Source organism: Coregonus clupeaformis, unplaced genomic scaffold, assembly GCF_020615455.1.
Source record: "Coregonus clupeaformis isolate EN_2021a unplaced genomic scaffold, ASM2061545v1 scaf0002, whole genome shotgun sequence".
In the NCBI taxonomy this organism is placed as follows: Eukaryota; Metazoa; Chordata; class Actinopteri; order Salmoniformes; family Salmonidae; genus Coregonus; species Coregonus clupeaformis.
The window spans coordinates 200349-220000 of record NW_025533457.1 but is presented as its reverse complement, the minus strand read 5'-3'; the positions used below and the strand labels follow the sequence as shown (position 1 = coordinate 220000).

Sequence of the window (19652 nt, the reverse complement as noted above, 5' to 3'; positions counted from 1 at the left end):
TGATCATACGTACATATCCCAACCAGAAGCCATGGATTACAGGCAACATCCGCATCGAGCTAAAGGCTAGAGCTGCTGCTTTCAAGGAGCGGGACACTAATCCGGACGCTTATAAGAAATCTCGCAATGCCCTCAGATGAACCATCAAACAGGCAGAGTGTCAATACAGGACTAAGATTGGATCGTACTACACCGGCTCTGACGCTCGTCGGATGTGGCAGGGCTTGTAAACTATTACGGACTACAAAGGGAAACCCAGCCGCGAGCTGCCCAGTGACGCGAGCCTACCAGACGAGCTAAATGCCTTTTATGCTCGCTTCAAGGCAAGCAACACTGAACCATGCATGAGAGCACCAGCTGTTCCAGACGAATGTGTGATCACGCTCTCCATAGCCGATGTGAGCAAGACCTTTAAACAGGTCAACATTCACAAGGCCGCGGGGCCAGACGGATTACCAGGACGTGTACTCAGAGTATGCGCAGACCAACTGGCAAGTGTCTTCACTGACATTTTCAACCTCTCCCTGACCGAGTCTGTAATACCTACATGTTTCAAGCAGACCACCATAGTCCCTGTGCCCAAGAAAGAGAAGGTAACCTGCCTAAATGACTACTGCCCCGTAGCACTCACGTCGGTGGCCATGAAGTGCGTTGAAAGGCTGGTCATGGCTCACATCAACAGCATCTTTCCGGAAACCCTAGACCCACTCCAATTCACATACCGCCCCAACAGATCCACAGATGACACAATCTCAATCGCACTCCACACTTCCCTTTCCCACCTGGACAAAAGGAACACCTATGTGAGAATGCTGTTCATTGACTACAGCTCAGCGTTCAACACTATAGTGCCCACAAAGCTCATCACTAAGCTAAGGACCCTGGGACTAAACACCTCCCTCTGCAACTGGATCCTGGACTTCCTGATGGGCCGCCCCCAGGTGGTAAGGGTAGGCAACAACACATCCCCACACGCTGATCCTCAACACGGGGCCCCTCAGGGGTGCGTGGTTAGTCCCCTCCTGTACTCCCTGTTCACCCACGACTGCGTGTCCATGCACGACTCCAACACCATCATTAAGTTAGCCTACGACACAACAGCGGTAGGCCTGATCACCGACAACGATGAGACAGCCTATAGGGAGGAGGTCAGAGACCTGGATGTGTGGTGCCAGGACAACATCATCTCCCTCAACGTGACCAAGACAAAGGAGCTGATCGTGGACTACAGGGAAAGGAGGGCCGAACAGGCCCCCATTCACATCGACGGGGCTGCAGTGGAGTGGGTAGAGAGTTTCAAGTTCATTGGTGTCCACATCACCAACAAACTATCATGGTCCAAACACACCAAGACAGTCGTGAAGAGGGCATGACAACACCTTTTCCCCCTCAGGAGACTGAAAAGATTTGCCATGGTTCTCCAGATCCTCAAAAAGTTCTACAGCTGCACCATCGAGAGCATCCTGACCGATTGCATCACTGCCTGGTATGGCAACTGCTTGGCATCCGACCGTAAAGGCGCGTCAGAGGGTAGTGCGTACGGCCCAGTACATCACTGGGACCAAGCTTCCTACCGGAGCGCCAAGTCTAGGTCCAAAAGGCTCCTTAACAGCTTCTACCCTCAAGCCATAAGACTGCTGAACAATTAATCAAATGGCCACCCGGACTATTTACATTTGTTTTTACACTGCTGCTACTCGCTGTTTATTATCTATGCATAGTCACTTTTCCCCTACCTACATGCACAAATTACCTAGACTAACCTGTACCCCCACACATTGACTCAGTACCGGTACCCCCTGTATATAGCCTCGTTATTACCTGGACTAACCTGTACCCCCGCACATTGACTCGGTACCGGTACCCCCTGTATATAGCCTCGTTATTACCTAGACTAACCTGTACCCCTGCACATTGACTCGGTACCGGTACCCCCTGTATATAGCCTCATTATTACCTAGACTAACCTGTACCCCCACACATTGACTCGGTACCGGTACCCCCTGTATATAGCCTCATTATTACCTAGACTAACCTGTACCCCTCACATTGACTCGATACCGGTACCCCCTGTATATAGCCTCGTAATTACCTTGACTAACCTGTACCCCCGCACATTGACTCGGTACCGGTACCCCCTGTATATAGCCTCATTATTACATAGACTAACCTGTACCCCCACACATTGACTCGGTACCGGTACCCCCTGTATATAGCCTCATTATTACCTAGACTAACCTGTACCCCCACACATTGACTCGATACCGGTACCCCCTGTATATAGCCTCGTAATTACCTTGACTAACCTGTACCCCTGCACATTGACTCGGTACCGGTACCCCCTGTATATAGCCTCATTATTACATAGACTAACCTGTACCCCCACACATTGACTCGGTACCGGTACCCCCTGTATATAGCCTCATTATTACATAGACTAACCTGTACCCCCACACATTGACTCGGTACCGGTACCCCCTGTATATAGCCTCATTATTGTTATTTTATTATGTTACTTTTTACCTCTATTTCTTGAACTGCATTGTTGGTTAAGGACTTGTAAGTAAGCATTTTACGGTAAGGTCTACACCTGTTGTATTCGGTGCGTGTGACAAATAACATTTGATTTGATTTTGATCTCAGAGTAGGAGTGCTGATTTAGAATCAGTTTAGCCTTCATGATTACATTGAATGAGATTACATAGACAGAAGCGGCCCTGATCCTAAATCAGCTACTCGTCCTACTCAGACGATTGGTTGATACAGTGGACCCCTGTTCCCATCAGGTAGGTGACTACAATTGTCACATTTGACTTTGAAGGAAAAAGTGAAAAGAAAATATCCAAACCAGCACAGTACGATTTGGGTCGGCCCTATAGTATATACATTATATTACTACTACTACTACTCTACCATCCTATAGTATGAATCAGACTGTCCCCTGTCAAGTTCTGACTTGGACTAACATCACTGATTTCCCTAAAACCTTCTCAATGACCCCCTGGGTTCTGTTGAAGCTAAATAAGAAAGGAGTCCACCCGGGCCTATTCTGGGGCTTGCTTAGAAAATCACAACAAGGGGTAAATGATTGCTGCAAATATTATATTCTCTGTGAGCTCCAAACCCGTATGTGTTTGTGTGGACGTATTTAACTCTACGTGTGGGGACCTGAAGTCCACACAAGCATAGTAAACAAACAAAAATTGGACCAACTGGGGACATTTTGTTGGTCCGCACAAGGTCAAATGCTATTTCTAGGGGGTTTAGGTTTAAGGTTAGAATTAGTGTTAGGGTTAGAATTAGGTTTAGGGGTTAGGTTTGGGAGCTAGGGTTAGTTTTAGGGTTTAGGGAAAATAGGATTTTGAATGGGACTGAATTATGTGTCCCCTCAAGGTTAGTTGTGCAAGACTGTGTGTGTGTGTGTGTGTGTGTGTGTGTGTGTGTGTGTGTGTGTGTGTGTGTGTGTGCGTGTGCTAGTGCGTGTGTGTGTGTGTGTGTGCTAGTGCGTGTGCGTTTGCGTGTGCATGTGTGTGTGTGTGTGTGCGGTCTCCAGCTGATCTTATTAACAGAGGCCAGCTCTAACCTTGTTCTCCTCAGCGTCCGTTCTGCTTAATATCTTTCCAGCTTTGAGATGGAACCACCCCCCCACACACACACACACACACATAGCCACACACAGCAGACATGACTCATATCTTTAGCATCCACAATGGCTGTGTTTCACTGGCTGGTCTGTCGTTCCATTTACAGGGAACAGACTGTTCTGTCTGGTTCTGCACGGAAAGTGGTACCTGAGCTACAAGTCTGACACCAACAGGCTCCTGAACAGCTTCTATCCCCAAGCCGTAAGACTGCTAAATAGCTAACAGAATGGCTAACAGACTGACTGCTAAATAGCTAACAGAATGGCTAACAGACTGACTGCTAAATAGCTAACAGAATGGCTAACAGACTGACTAGTCTGGTTAATCCTTCGGAGCAATTTCCAAACACCTGAAGGTACCACGTTCATCTGTACAAACAATAGTACGCAAGTATAAACACCATGGGACCACGCAGCCGTCATACCGCTCAGGAAGGAGACGCGTTCTATCTCCTAGAGATGAACGTACTTTGGTGCGAAAAGTGCAAATCAATCCCAGAACAACAGCAAAGGACCTTGTGAAGATGCTGGAGGAAACAGGTACAAAAGTATCTATATCCACAGTAAAACGAGTCCTATATCGACATAACCTGAAAGGCCGCTCAGCAAGGAAGAAGCCACTGCTCCAAAACCGGCATAAAAAAGCCAGACTACGGTTTGCAACTGCATAGGGGGACAAAGATAGTACTTTTTGGAGAAATGTCCTCTGGTCTGAAGAAACAAAAATAGAGATGTTTGGCCATAATGACCATCGTTATGTTTGGAGGAAAAAGGGGAATGCTTGCAAGCCGAAGAACACCATCCCAACCGTGAAGCATGGGGGTGGCAGCATCATGTTGTGGGGGTGCTTTGTTGCAGGAGGGACTGGTGCACTTCACAAAATAGATGGCATCATGAGGAAGGAAAATGTTGCTTCAATATATCCACATCATCTCAATATATCAATATATCCACATCATCTCAAGACATCAGTCAGGTTAAAGCCAAGTTAAAGCTTGGTCGCAAATGGGTCTTCCAAATGGACAATGACCTCATGCATACTTCCAAAGTTGTGACAAAATGGCTTAAGGACAACAAAGTCAAGGTATTGGAGTGGCCATCACAAAGCCCTGACCTCAATCCTATAGAGAATTTGTGGGCAGAACTGAAAAAGCGTGTGCGAGCAAGGAGGCCTACAAACCTGACTCAGTTACACCAGCTCTGTCAGGAGGAATGGGCCAAAATTCACCCAACCTATTGTTGGAAGCTTGTGGAAGGCTACCCAAAACATTTGACCCAAGTTAAACAATTTAAATGCAATGCTACCAAATACTAATTGAGTGTATGTAAACTTCTGACCCACTGGAAATGTGATGAAAGAAATGAAAGCTGAAATAAATCATTCTCTCTACTATTATTCTGACATTTCACATTCTTAAAATAAAGTGGTGATCCTAACTGACCTAAGACAGGGAATTTTTACTAGGATTAAATGTCAGGAATTGTGAAAAACTGAGTTTAAATGTATTTGGCTAAGGTGTATGTAAACTTCCGACTTCAACTGTATGTGATGAGTCAAAAGAGTTAGTACAAAGGGGGTTCTATGCAGATAATCCAGGTACAGTGAGGGAAAAAAGTATTTGATCCCCTGCTGATTTTTGTACGTTTGCCCACTCACAAAGAAATGATCAGTCTATAATTTTAATGGTAGGTATATTTGAACAGTGAGAGACAGAATAACAACAAAAACATCCAGAAAAACGCATGTCAAAAATGTTATAAATTGATTTGCATTTTAATGAGGGAAATAAGTATTTGACCCCCTCTCAATCAGAAAGATTTCTGGCTCCCAGTGTCAAGGGTTCTGATGCGAATGTGGTGTGGAATCAAGTGCAGGACACATGAGCTCAGTCAAACCTGACTTTACTGAAATGAAACAAATACAAACGGGTCCAACAACCCTGAGGCGAACAATACGCAATAGTGCGTAAAATACCAAAACCGACTCGAACACAAAAGTGCGACGGTGAAGAGCACCAACAGACAGGAGAAAACAATACACACAACGAGAACTTATAGGACACATAATAAACACTAAACATGAACAGGTGTACCAAGACGACGACCGCCGAAGCCTGCCCGAACAAGGAGGAGGAGCAGTCTCGGCCGAAACCGTGACACCCAGGTGTCTTTTATACAGGTAACGAGCTGAGATTAGGCGCACACTCTTAAAGGGAGTGCTCCTAATCTTAACTTGTTACCTGTATAAAAGACACCTGTCCACAGAAGTAATCAATCAATCAGATTCCAAACTCTCCACCATGGCCAAGACCAAAGAGCTCTCCAAGGATGTCAGGGACAAGATTGTAGACCTACACAAGGCTGGAATGGGCTACAAGACCATTGCCAAGCAGCTTGGTGAGAAGGTGACAACAGTTGGTGCGATTATTCGCAAATGGAAGAAACACAAAATAACTGTCAATCTCCCTCGGCCTGGGGCTCCATGCAAGATCTCACCTCGTGGAGTTGCAATGATCATGAGAACGGTGAGGAATCAGCCCAGAAATACACGGGAGGATCTTGTCAATCCTCTCAAGGCAGCTGGGACCATAGTCACCAAGAAAACAATTGGTAACACATTACGCCGTGAAGGACTGAAATCCTGCAGTGCCAGCAAACGTCTGACCTCTGTGATTGCCAACAAGTTCTAAGTCATGTTTTGCAGAGGGGTCAAATACTTATTTCCCTCATTAAAATGCAAATCATTTTATAACATTTTTAACGTGTTTTTCTGGATTTTTTTGTTGTTATTCTGTCTCTCACTGTTCAAATAAACCTACCATTAAAATTATAGACTGATCATGTCTTTGTCAGTGGGCAAACGTACAAAATCGTAGCTATTTAATGACCTATTTAGCAGTCTTATGGCTTGGGGGTAGAAGCTGTTCAGGGTCCTGTTGGTTCCAGACTTGGTGCATCGGTACCTCTTGCCATGCAGTAGCAGAGAGAACAGTCTATGACTTGGGTGGCTGGAGTCTTTGACAATTTTTAGGGCCTTCCTCTGACACCTCCTGTTATAGAGGTTCTGGATGGCAGGAAGCTCGGCCCCAGTGATGTGTTGGGCTGTACGCGCTACCCTCTGTCGGATGCCAAGCAGTTGCCATACCAAGCAGTGATGCAGCCAGTCAAGATGCTGTCAATGGTGCAGCTGTATAACTTTTTGAGGATCTGAGGGCCTATGCCAAATCTTTTCTGCCTCATGATGGGAAGCAGGCATTGTCGTGCCTTCTTCACGACTGTGTTGGTGTGTGTGGACCATGTTATTTCCTTAGTGACACCGAGGAACTTCAAGCTCTCGACCCGCTCCACTACAGCCCCTTTGTTTCCTGTAGTCCACAATCAGCTCCTTTGTCTTGCTGACGTTGAGGGAGAGGTTGTTGTCACACTGCCAGGTCTCTGACCTCCTCTCTGTAAGCTGACTCATTGCCGTCGGTGTTGAGGCCTACCACCGTTGTGTCGTCAGCAAACATAATGATGGTGTAGGAGTCGTGTGCGGCCACGCAGTCGTGGGTGAACAGGGAGTAAGCATGCACCCCTGAGGAGCCCCCGTGTTGAGGGTCAGCGTGGCGGATGTGTTGTTGCTGACCCTCACCACCTGTGGGCAGCCCGTCAGAAAGTCCAGTATGCAATTGCAGAGGGAGGTGTTTAATCCCAGGGTCCTTAGCTTAGTGATGAGCTTTGTGGGCACTATAGTGTTGAACGCTGAGCTGTAGTCAATGAACAGCATTCTCACATAGGTGTTCCTTTTGTCCAGTTGGGAAAAGGCAGTGTGGAGTGCAATAGATATTGCATCATCTGTGAATCTGTTGGGGTGGTATGGAAATTGTACTGGGTACAGGGTGTCTGGGATGATAATGTTGATGTGAGCCATGACCAGCCTTTCAAAGCATTTCATGGCTACAGACGTGAGTGCTACGGGCCGATAGTCATTTAGACTGGTTACCTTGGCGTTTCCTGGGCACAGGGACTATGGTGGTCTGCTTGAAACATGTATTACAGACTGGGTCAGGGAGAGTTTGAAAATGTCAGTGAAGACACTTGCCAGCTGGTCAGATGCTCTGAGTACGCATCCTGATAATCAATCTGGCCCTGCAGCCTTGTGAATGTTAACCTGCTTAAAGGTCTTACTCACATCGGCTACAGAGAGAGTGATCACACAGTTGTTCGGAACAGCTGGTTCTCTCATGCATGGTTCAGTGTTGCTTGCCTCGAAGCGAGCATAGAAGGCATATAGCTCGTCTAGTAGGCTCGAATCACTGGGCAGCTCGCGGCTGGGTTTCCCTTTGTAATCCGTGATAGTTTACAAGCCCTGCCACATCCGACGAGCGTCAGAGCTGTAATCCATGGCTTCTGTTTAGGATATGTACCTATGGTCACTGTGGGGACGATGTCGTCGATGCTTTTATTAATGAAGCCGGTGACTGATGTGGTGTACTCCTCAATGTTATCGAATTAATCCTGGAACATCTAATCTGTGAAATGTTGTTCATGCTCTTTTGTAGTTTGTAAGTGCTTCTGTGTGAGTGTGGGGGGATTCTAAATAAGTATTAAGCGTGATTTGTGGTTTCAAATAAAGTATTAAATGTTTGTATGTGCACGCGTGCTTGCGTGCGTGTGTGCGTATTTGTCCTATCATATAACATTGTATATGTCACATGAGCAGAATACAACAGATGTAGACTTTACCGTGAAATGTGTATGTGTGTGTTAGGGACGGGCGCCTGAAGGCTGGTGATGAGCTCCTGATGATCAACGGTCAGTCTCTGGTTGGCCTGTCTCATTCAGAGGCTGTAGACGTCCTACGCTCCACCGCTGGACTGGTACAACTGGTCGTCGCTAGCAGGGTGAGTAGCACACACACACACACACACACACACACACACACACACACACACACACACACACACACACACACACACACACACACACACACACACAGACACACACACACACACACACACACACACACACACACACACACACACACACACACACACACACACACACACACACACACACAGACACACACACACAGACACACACACACACACACACACAGACACACGCACACGCACGCGCACACAAACAAAGTAAAGGAGAACAACTCATATTTGTATTGATATATATATTGATTATATACTCATATTTGTATTGATATATATATATTGATTATATACTCATATTTGCATTGATATATATATTGATTATATACTCATATTTGTATTGACATATAAATTGATTATATACTCATATTTGTATTGATATATATATATTGATTATATACTCATATTTGTATTGATATATATATATATATATATATATATATATATTGATTATATACTCATATTTGTATTGATATATATATATTGATTATATACTCATATTTGTATTGACATATAAATTGATTATATACTCATATTTGTATTGATATATATATATTGATTATATACTCATATTTGTATTGACATATATATTGATTATATACTCATATTTGTATTGATATATATATTGATTATATACTCATATTTGTATTGATATATATATATATATTGATTATATGATCATATTTGTATTGATATATATATTGATTATATACTCATATTTGTATTGATATATATATTGATTATATACTCATATTTGTATTGATATATATATATATATTGATTATATACTCATATTTGTATTGATATATATATATATATATTGATTATATACTCATATAGTATTGACATAGAAAAGCTCCATGTTCTAACAGACGACACCAGAACACCTGATATGTCAATATACAGCTGCAGAGCAGGAAAGGAAACTGGAAAAGGAGAGATTATCAATGCGGACAAAAGCAGAAATGTGAAGAATCCGACACTAATCACTAAGTGCACTCATTTGCATGTTAGGACTTGGTACACTAATTCCCTGGCTAGACACTAAGTATTTAGCCTGGTGCAGTATGTTTACATGTACCTTGTTTCAATACATTGTTTCAACATAATACTAATAATAAATATAGCTGCAAGCAGCAATGCCGGGGTTCAAGCTCTGAACTAAAAATCTAACTGATCATGCAGTATGCTTTAATGTATTTTTTACTATTTCTAATGACGTTGACTGCTTTAAACGTCTTCTTCTCCAGAACCACTGGTATGTACCATTTGGTACATAGCATCTATGGATGCACGTCTTGAAATGTTTTAGGACTCTTGCTCAAACAATATGGCCGCTGTGAGCCAATGAGCTTGCATTAATGTTTTTCACTGTCCAACAGCGCGACTATGGATCCAAACGGAATTATACTTTACAGGTTAGGTGGACTCATATCCCTGAGCATGTGTGCCAAATTTCATCACTCTTGAGTCAAACAGATCAAGAGATTTAAACATGTGCTTGTTATAGCGCCACCGTGTGGTCCATGTGAATGTGCTTGCATGTAGTCTTCACAGTGTTTGGAACATGTGGTGTTACAATACGGATACCCGTGACTGATTTATATATGCATTTAAATGCCAGACCACGCCCACATTAATGCTTATTGGTCATTGTTGTTTTAGGTACTAGTCTGGAAAGTATTGAGTTGGGAAAACGTTGTCCATAGATGCCACATATCAAGTTTCATGCAGATCGGTCATTCGGTGCCAGAGGAGTAGCTTCTTAAGTGTTTTTCTCAAAATTCTAAATGGAGGAAAATCCATCATGCCAGACCTTATGGGTCCTAGATGCAAATGTGTTCCTTGTGAGGAGAGGGACCTATTTACCGAATTTCATGACTCTAGGTCAAACGTGAGGGGCATGACTTTTCAAAGTTTTCTTTTTGAATCGCTTGTTATAGGTAGCTTAGTGGTTAAGAGCGTTGTGCCAGTACCCGAACGGTCGCTGGTTCTAATCCCCGAGCCGACTAGGTGAGAAATCTGTCGATGTGCCCTTGAGCAAGGCACTTAACCCTAATTGCTCCTGTAAGTCGCTCTGGATAAGAGCGTCTGCTAAATGACTAAACATGTAAATGTTATAGCACCACCAATCTGTTCGATTTACATGAGAGGGCGTGGCCTTTGGCCCTTTACCGTTATGCAAGGTTGCAACCGCCTACCATCTCACGGGAATTTGTATGTGAATGTGTCGTTACGGAAGGAGAGGGCTAGTAACCAACACATACGATAGGGTTTCAGCAGTCAATAATATATTTATGTTATTATAGCGCTTTTTCATTACAATCAATCATCTCAAAGTCACTTTGCAAAAAAATAAAAAAATACAAATGTGGGATCTGGCAGTTCATTGTTGATGGTCTTCCACAGCTTCAGATGTCTTGAAGCAGTACAGAAAGGTTGTAGGTGGCAGCAGCTTGAGCATCTATGATACAGACAGGCAGGGAGAAAAGTCAGTCAGATAATAGTAGACAGGCCTGGAGCTCTTCATCAGGCACGTTGTCTCCTCCTCCTCCTCCTCCTCCTCCTCCTCCTCCTCCTCCGTAGGTAGGCTGGATCATACACTGTCAAAGTGTAGCATCCACCTGGCTGATGCTTCGGCGACTGTCAAAGCACTAGAACAGACCAGCCCACCATGACAGTAGTCTGGAACAGCCCCTATGAGACGAGCCTCTGCCATTCCCTCACACTGCCTCTGCCATTCCCTCACACTGCCTCTGCCATTCCCTCACACTGCCTCTGCCATTCCCTCACACTGCCTCTGCCATTCCCTCACACTGCCTCTGCCATTCCCTCACACTGCCTCTGCCATTCCCTCACACTGCCTCTGCCATTCCCTCACACTGCCTCTGCCATTCCCTCACACTGCCTCTGCCATTCCCTCACACTGCCTCTGCCATTCCCTCACACTGCCTCTGCCATTCCCTCACACTGCCTCTGCCAATCCCTCACAATGCCTCTGCCATTCCCTCACACTGCCTCTGCCATTCCCTCACACTGCCTCTGCCATTCCCTCACACTGCCTCTGCCATTCCCTCACACTGCCTCTGCCATTCCCTCACACTGCCTCTGCCATTCCCTCACACTGCCTCTGCCATTCCCTCACACTGCCTCTGCCATTCCCTCACACTGCCTCTGCCATTCCCTCACACTGCCTCTGCCATTCCCTCACACTGCCTCTGCCATTCCCTCACACTGCAGTCCACATCCACATCTCAACCGTGTACAATACCTTGTCTCAACATTGTACAATACGTTTTTGTATCTATGTTGTCTCAACATTGTATAATGTATTGTTTGAGCATTGTACCGTAGGTTCTTTCAACGTTTGCAGTGGAAGGGTTGTAGTGTGTTAGTGGAAGGGTTGTAGTGTGCTAGTGGAAGGGTTGTAGTGTGGTAGTGGAAGGGTGGTAGTGTGGTAGTGGAAGGGTTGTAGTGTGCTAGTGGAAGGGTTGTAGTGTGCTAGTGGAAGGGTTGTAGTGTGTTAGTGGAAGGGTTGTAGTGTGTTAGTGGAAGGGTTGTAGTGTGCTAGTGGAAGGGTTGTAGTGTGTTAGTGGAAGGGTTGTAGTGTGCTAGTGGAAGGGTTGTAGTGTGTTAGTGGAAGGGTTGTAGTGTGTTAGTGGAAGGGTTGTAGTGTGTTAGTGGAAGGGTTGTAGTGTGTTAGTGGAAGGGTTGTAGTGTGTTAGTGGAAGGGTTGTAGTGTGCTAGTGGAAGGGTTGTAGTGTGGTAGTGGAAGGGTGGTAGTGTGGTAGTGGAAGGGTTGTAGTGTGTTAGTGGAAGGGTTGTAGTGTGCTAGTGGAAGGGTTGTAGTGTGTTAGTGGAAGGGTTGTAGTGTGTTAGTGGAAGGGTTGTAGTGTGCTAGTGGAAGGGTTGTAGTGTGCTAGTGGAAGGGTTGTAGTGTGGTAGTGGAAGGGTGGTAGTGTGTTAGTGGAAGGGTTGTAGTGTGCTAGTGGAAGGGTTGTAGTGTGTTAGTGGAAGGGTTGTAGTGTGCTAGTGGAAGGGTTGTAGTGTGCTAGTGGAAGGGTTGTAGTGTGGTAGTGTGGTAGTGGAAGGGTTGTAGTGTGTTAGTGGAAGGGTTGTAGTGTGCTAGTGGAAGGGTTGTAGTGTGCTAGTGGAAGGGTTGTAGTGTGCTAGTGGAAGGGTTGTAGTGTGCTAGTGGAAGGGTTGTAGTGTGCTAGTGGAAGGGTTGTAGTGTGTTAGTGGAAGGGTTGTAGTGTGTTAGTGGAAGGGTGGTAGTGTGTTAGTGGAAGGGTGGTAGTGTGCTAGTGGAAGGGTTGTAGTGTGCTAGTGGAAGGGTTGTAGTGTGCTAGTGGAAGGGTTGTAGTGTGTTAGTGGAAGGGTTGTAGTGTGTTAGTGGAAGGGTTGTAGTGTGGTAGTGGAAGGGTTGTAGTGTGTTAGTGTGTTAGTGGAAGGGTTGTAGTGTGGTAGTGGAAGGGTTGTAGTGTGCTAGTGGAAGGGTTGTAGTGTGGTAGTGGAAGGGTGGTAGTGTGGTAGTGTGTTAGTGGAAGGGTTGTAGTGTGTTAGTGGAAGGGTTGTAGTGTGGTAGTGGAAGGGTTGTAGTGTGTTAGTGTGTTAGTGGAAGGGTGGTAGTGTGCTAGTGGAAGGGTGGTAGTGTGTTAGTGGAAGGGTTGTAGTGTGTTAGTGGAAGGGTTGTAGTGTGTTAGTGGAAGGGTTGTAGTGTGCTAGTGGAAGGGTTGTAGTGTGCTAGTGTGTTAGTGGAAGGGTTGTAGTGTGTTAGTGGAAGGGTTGTAGTGTGCTAGTGGAAGGGTTGTAGTGTGCTAGTGGAAGGGTTGTAGTGTGTTAGTGGAAGGGTTGTAGTGTGCTAGTGGAAGGGTTGTAGTGTGTTAGTGGAAGGGTTGTAGTGTGTTAGTGGAAGGGTTGTAGTGTGTTAGTGGAAGGGTTGTAGTGTGTTAGTGGAAGGGTTGTAGTGTGCTAGTGGAAGGGTTGTAGTGTGTTAGTGGAAGGGTTGTAGTGTGTTAGTGGAAGGGTTGTAGTGTGTTAGTGGAAGGGTTGTAGTGTGCTAGTGGAAGGGTTGTAGTGTGCTAGTGGAAGGGTTGTAGTGTGGTAGTGGAAGGGTGGTAGTGTGTTAGTGGAAGGGTTGTAGTGTGCTAGTGGAAGGGTTGTAGTGTGTTAGTGGAAGGGGTTGTAGTGTGCTAGTGGAAGGGTTGTAGTGTGCTAGTGGAAGGGGTTGTAGTGTGTTAGTGGAAGGGTTGTAGTGTGTTAGTGGAAGGGTTGTAGTGTGCTAGTGGAAGGGTTGTAGTGTGTTAGTGGAAGGGTTGTAGTGTGCTAGTGGAAGGGTTGTAGTGTGTTAGTGGAAGGGTTGTAGTGTGTTAGTGGAAGGGTTGTAGTGTGCTAGTGGAAGGGTTGTAGTGTGCTAGTGGAAGGGTTGTAGTGTGGTAGTGGAAGGGTGGTAGTGTGTTAGTGGAAGGGTTGTAGTGTGCTAGTGGAAGGGTTGTAGTGTGTTAGTGGAAGGGTTGTAGTGTGCTAGTGGAAGGGTTGTAGTGTGCTAGTGGAAGGGTTGTAGTGTGGTAGTGTGGTAGTGGAAGGGTTGTAGTGTGTTAGTGGAAGGGTTGTAGTGTGCTAGTGGAAGGGTTGTAGTGTGCTAGTGGAAGGGTTGTAGTGTGCTAGTGGAAGGGTTGTAGTGTGCTAGTGGAAGGGTTGTAGTGTGCTAGTGGAAGGGTTGTAGTGTGTTAGTGGAAGGGTGGTAGTGTGTTAGTGGAAGGGTGGTAGTGTGCTAGTGGAAGGGTTGTAGTGTGCTAGTGGAAGGGTTGTAGTGTGCTAGTGGAAGGGTTGTAGTGTGTTAGTGGAAGGGTTGTAGTGTGGTAGTGGAAGGGTGGTAGTGTGTTAGTGTGTTAGTGGAAGGGTTGTAGTGTGGTAGTGGAAGGGTTGTAGTGTGCTAGTGGAAGGGTTGTAGTGTGGTAGTGGAAGGGTGGTAGTGTGGTAGTGTGTTAGTGGAAGGGTTGTAGTGTGTTAGTGGAAGGGTTGTAGTGTGGTAGTGGAAGGGTTGTAGTGTGTTAGTGTGTTAGTGTGTTAGTGGAAGGGTGGTAGTGTGCTAGTGGAAGGGTGGTAGTGTGTTAGTGGAAGGGTTGTAGTGTGTTAGTGGAAGGGTTGTAGTGTGTTAGTGGAAGGGTTGTAGTGTGCTAGTGGAAGGGTTGTAGTGTGCTAGTGTGTTAGTGGAAGGGTTGTAGTGTGTTAGTGGAAGGGTTGTAGTGTGCTAGTGTGTTAGTGGAAGGGTTGTAGTGTGTTAGTGGAAGGGTTGTAGTGTGCTAGTGGAAGGGTTGTAGTGTGCTAGTGGAAGGGTTGTAGTGTGTTAGTGGAAGGGTTGTAGTGTGCTAGTGGAAGGGTGGTAGTGTGTTAGTGGAAGGGTTGTAGTGTGCTAGTGGAAGGGTTGTAGTGTGGTAGTGGAAGGGTTGTAGTGTGCTAGTGGAAGGGTTGTAGTGTGGTAGTGGAAGGGTTGTAGTGTGTTAGTGGAAGGGTTGTAGTGTGCTAGTGGAAGGGTTGTAGTGTGTGGGTGGGAGAGTGGAAGGGTGGTAGTGTGTGTGAGAACATCTAAAACATTCAAGAGTTGACATCTTAATGGGCTTGAAGGGAAATGCAGGCTGGCTTTCAGAGATAAAGTTAAAAATACACACAGAACACACACTATATGTCCCTTCCACTCTTCTGAACAAACACACACACCATCCTCCATACACACACACCATCATCCATCCCTTCCACACTCACTCCTCCACTGTTCTCCTCTCCTCCTCTGGTTCTTCCAGGAGGAATCGGAAGTGGATTTCCAGCGGTACCCGTCCACCAGCCTGCCAGACCTGGTCAGTACCTGTGCCTCCTCTTCTTCTTCTCCCAGCGACAACCAGGGGAACATGGAACCTCATCACAGGCACGGTTGGGAGAACCTAACAGCCAGCAGCCTTAGCCTCTCTCTGTCTCTACCTACCACGGTACGTACAGTATGTGTGTGTTAACAGTGTTTGTCTCTGTGTTGGTGTGGAAGTCTGTCCGATCTCTTTTGTCTCTCTATCTGGGAGTGTTTTGAGACTATCAACTGTTCTGGATCTCTACTTGCTTAGAGCTACAAACACTTTCCCTCTGATATCTGTAGAGGATGTCCTGTATCTGTCTTTCTACATCACTATCTCCTCTTCTTACTGCACGCTACTTTCTCTTAAACAAGTCATGCCATGTGGTGGAGGAATCTCTCTTCCTCCACCGCATGGCATCTCTCTTCCTCCACCACATGGCATCTCTCTTCCTCCACCACATGGCATCTCTCTTCCTCCACCGCATGGCATCTCTCTTCCTCCACCGCATGGCATCTCTCTTCCTCCACCGCATGGCATCTCTCTTCCTCCACCACATGGAATCTCTCTTCCTCCACCACATGGCATCTCTCTTCCTCCACCACATGGCATCTCTCTTCCTCCACCACATGGCATCTCTCTTCCTCCACCACATGGCATCTCTCTTCCTCCACCACATGGAATCTCTCTTCCTCCACCACATGGCATCTCTCTTCCACCACATGGCATCTCTCTTCCTCCACCACATGGCATCTCTCTTCCTCCACCGCATGGCATCTCTCTTCCTCCACCACATGGCATCTCTCTTCCTCCACCACATGGCATCTCTCTTCCTCCACCACATGGAATCTCTCTTCCTCCACCACATGGCATCTCTCTTCCACCACATGGCATCTCTCTTCCTCCACCACATGGCATCTCTCTTCCTCCACCGCATGGCATCTCTCTTCCTCCACCGCATGGCATCTCTCTTCCTCCACCGCATGGCATCTCTCTTCCTCCACCGCATGGCATCTCTCTTCCTCCACCGCATGGCATCTCTCTTCCTCCACCGCATGGCATCTCTCTTCCTCCACCGCATGGCATCTCTCTTCCTCCACCGCATGGAATCTCTCTTCCTCCACCGCATGGAATATCTCTTCCTCCACCGCATGGCATCTCTCTTCCTCCACCGCATGGCATCTCTCTTCTCTTCCTCCACCGCATGGCATCTCTCTTCCTCCACCGCATGGCATCTCTCTTCCTCCACCACATGGCATCTCTCTTCCTCCACCACATGGCATCTCTCTTCCTCCACCACATGGCATCTCTCTTCCTCCACCACATGGCATCTCTCTTCCTCCACCACATGGCATCTCTCTTCCTCCACCACATGGCATCTCTATTCCTCCACCACATGGCATCTCTCTTCCTCCACCACATGGCATCTCTCTTCCTCCACCACATGGCATCTCTCTTCCTCCACCACATGGCATCTCTCTTCCTCCACCACATGGAATCTCTCTTCCTCCACCACATGGCATCTCTCTTCCTCCACCACATGGCATCTCTCTTCCTCCACCACATGGCATCTCTCTTCCTCCACCACATGGAATCTCTCTTCCTCCACCACATGGCATCTCTCTTCCTCCACCACATGGCATCTCTCTTCCTCCACCACATGGAATCTCTCTTCCTCCACCACATGGCATATAGGCGTAGTACAGTAGTACAGTATTACAGTATTACAGTATTACAGTAGTATAGTATTACAGTATTACAGTAGTATAGTATTACAGTATTACAGTAGTACAGTATTACAGTAGTACAGTATTACAGTATTACAGTATTACAGTAGTATAGTATTACAGTATTACAGTAGTATAGTATTACAGTATTACAGTAGTACAGTATTACAGTAGTACAGTATTACAGTATTACAGTATTACAGTAGTACAGTATTACAGTAGTATAGTATTACAGTATTACAGTAGTACAGTAGTACAGTAGTACAGTATTACAGTAGTACAGTATTACAGTAGTACCCACAGTAGTGGTTGAATATAATACAGAAAACAACAGACAGTTGAAAAATGCTGAACTCACAAATACCAGAAAGGGATTTACAACAATTCATTAAATGAACACCCCTGTGAAAAAACAAAAACATGAAAACATTGCTCTTTTGGTGGAATAGGTGTGTCATGAACTTGTTAGTTATATTTAATATACCCAAATGGCAGTTATAGACAGAAATACATTTAAGTCATTTAGCAGACGCTCTTATCCAGAGCGACTTACAGTTAGTGAATACATATATATTTTTTAAATACTGGCCCCCCGTGGGAATCGAACCCACAACCCTGGCGTTGCAAACGCCATGCTCTATCAACTGAGCTACATCCCTGCCGGCCATTCCCTCCCCTACCCTGGACGAATTGTGCGCCGCCCATGAGTCTCCCGGTCGCGGCCGGCTGCGACAGAGCCTGGATTCGAACCAGGATCTCTAGTGGCACAGTTAGCACTGCGATGCAGTGCCTTAGACCACTGCGCCACTCAGGAGATTACATGAGTATAGGCTAACATCAACACATCAACAATACAATACCATTATACAGTTACAGTGCATTCGGAAAGTATTCAGACCCCTTGACTTGTTCCACATTTTGTTAGGTTACAGCCTTATTCTAAAATGTATTAAATTGTTGTTTTCCTCATCAATCTACACACAATACCCCATAATGACAAAGTAAAAACAGGTTTTTAGAAAACTGAAATATCACGTTTACATAACTATTCAGACCCTTTACTCAGTACTTTTTTGAAGCACCTTTGGCAGCGATTACAGCCTAGAGTCTTCTTGGGTATGACGCTACAAGCTTGGCACACCTGTATTTGGGGAGTTTCTCCCATTTTTCTCTGCAGATCCTCTCAAGCTCTATCAGGTTGGATGGGGAGCGTCACTGCATAGCTATTTTCAGGTCTCTCCAGAGTTGTTCGATCAGGTTCAAGTCTGGGCTCTGGCTGGGCCACTCAAGGACATTCAGAGACTTGGCTGTGTGCTTAGGGTCGTTGTCCTGTTGGAAGGTGAACCTTCGCTCCAGTCTGAGGTCCTGAACGCTCTGGAGCAGGTTTTCATCAACGATATCTCTGTACTTTGCTCCGTTCATCTTTCCCTCGATCCTGAGTAGTCTCCCAGTCCCTGCTGCTGAAAAACATCCCCACAGCATGATGCTGCCACCACCATGCTTCACCGTAGGGATGGTGCCAGGTTTCCTCCAGACGTGACGCTTGGCATTCAGGCTAAAGAGTTCAATCTTGGTTTCATCAGACCAGAGAATCTTGTTTCTCATGGTCTGAGAGTCCTTTAGGTGCCTTTTGGCAAACTCCAAGTGGGCTGTCATGTACCTTTTACTCAGGAGTGGCTTCTACCATAAAGGCCTGATTGGTGGAATGCTGCAGAGATGGTTGTCCTTCTGGAAGGCAACCCTGGAGGTCTGTCAGAGTGACCATTGGGTTCTTGGTCACCTCCCTGACCAAGGCCCTTCTCCCCCGATTGCTCAGTTTGGCCGGGCGGCCAGCTCTAGGAAGAGTCTTGGTGGTTCCAAACTTGTTCCATTTAAGAATGATGGAGGCCACTGTGTTCTTGGGGACCTTCAATGCTGCAGAAGTTTTTTGGTACCCTTCAACAGATCTGTGCCTCGACACAATCCTGTCTCGGAGCTCTACAGACAATTCCTTCGACCTCTCTGCAGCACCAATCTGGCCTTTATGCTAGAGTGGCCAGACGGAAGCCACTCCTCAGTAAAATTCTCACATAGGTGTTCCTCTTATCCAGGTGGGAGAGGGTAGTGTGGAGTGCAATAGAGATAGCGTCATCTGTGGATCTGTTGGGGCGGTATGCGAATTGGAGTGGGTCTAGGGTTTCTGGGATGATGGTGTTGATGTGAGCCATGACCAGCATTTCAAAGAATTTCATGGCTACAGATGTGAGTGCACGGGGCGATAGTTATTTAAGAAGGTTACCTTGAAAATGTCAGTGAAGACATTTGCCAGCTGGTCAGCGCATGCTCTGAGTACGCATCCTGGTAATCCGTCTGGCCCCGTGGCCTTGTGAATGTTAACCTGTTTAAAGGTCTTTGTCACGAACGTCAGGGTAAGGAGTAGACCAAGGCGCAGCGTTGCAGGCAAACATACTCATTTATTAAGCGAAACGATATCAAAACAACAAAAGACGGAAACGTGACAGTACACGGTATAACA

The 19652-nt window shown here is 46.1% G+C and overlaps 1 protein-coding gene across 1 annotated transcript in view; it reads left to right on the top strand.

Moving 5' to 3' along the window:
* The window catches only part of LOC121587209 (PDZ domain-containing protein 2), a 246977-nt gene that overhangs the window by 135693 nt on the left and 91632 nt on the right, over positions 1–19652 (top strand). The window contains exons 6-7 of the mRNA XM_045212254.1: positions 8394–8526; positions 15369–15551. Coding sequence (XP_045068189.1) covers positions 8394–8526; positions 15369–15551 — 316 coding nt within the window. The remainder of the gene's footprint in view (positions 1–8393; positions 8527–15368; positions 15552–19652) is intronic.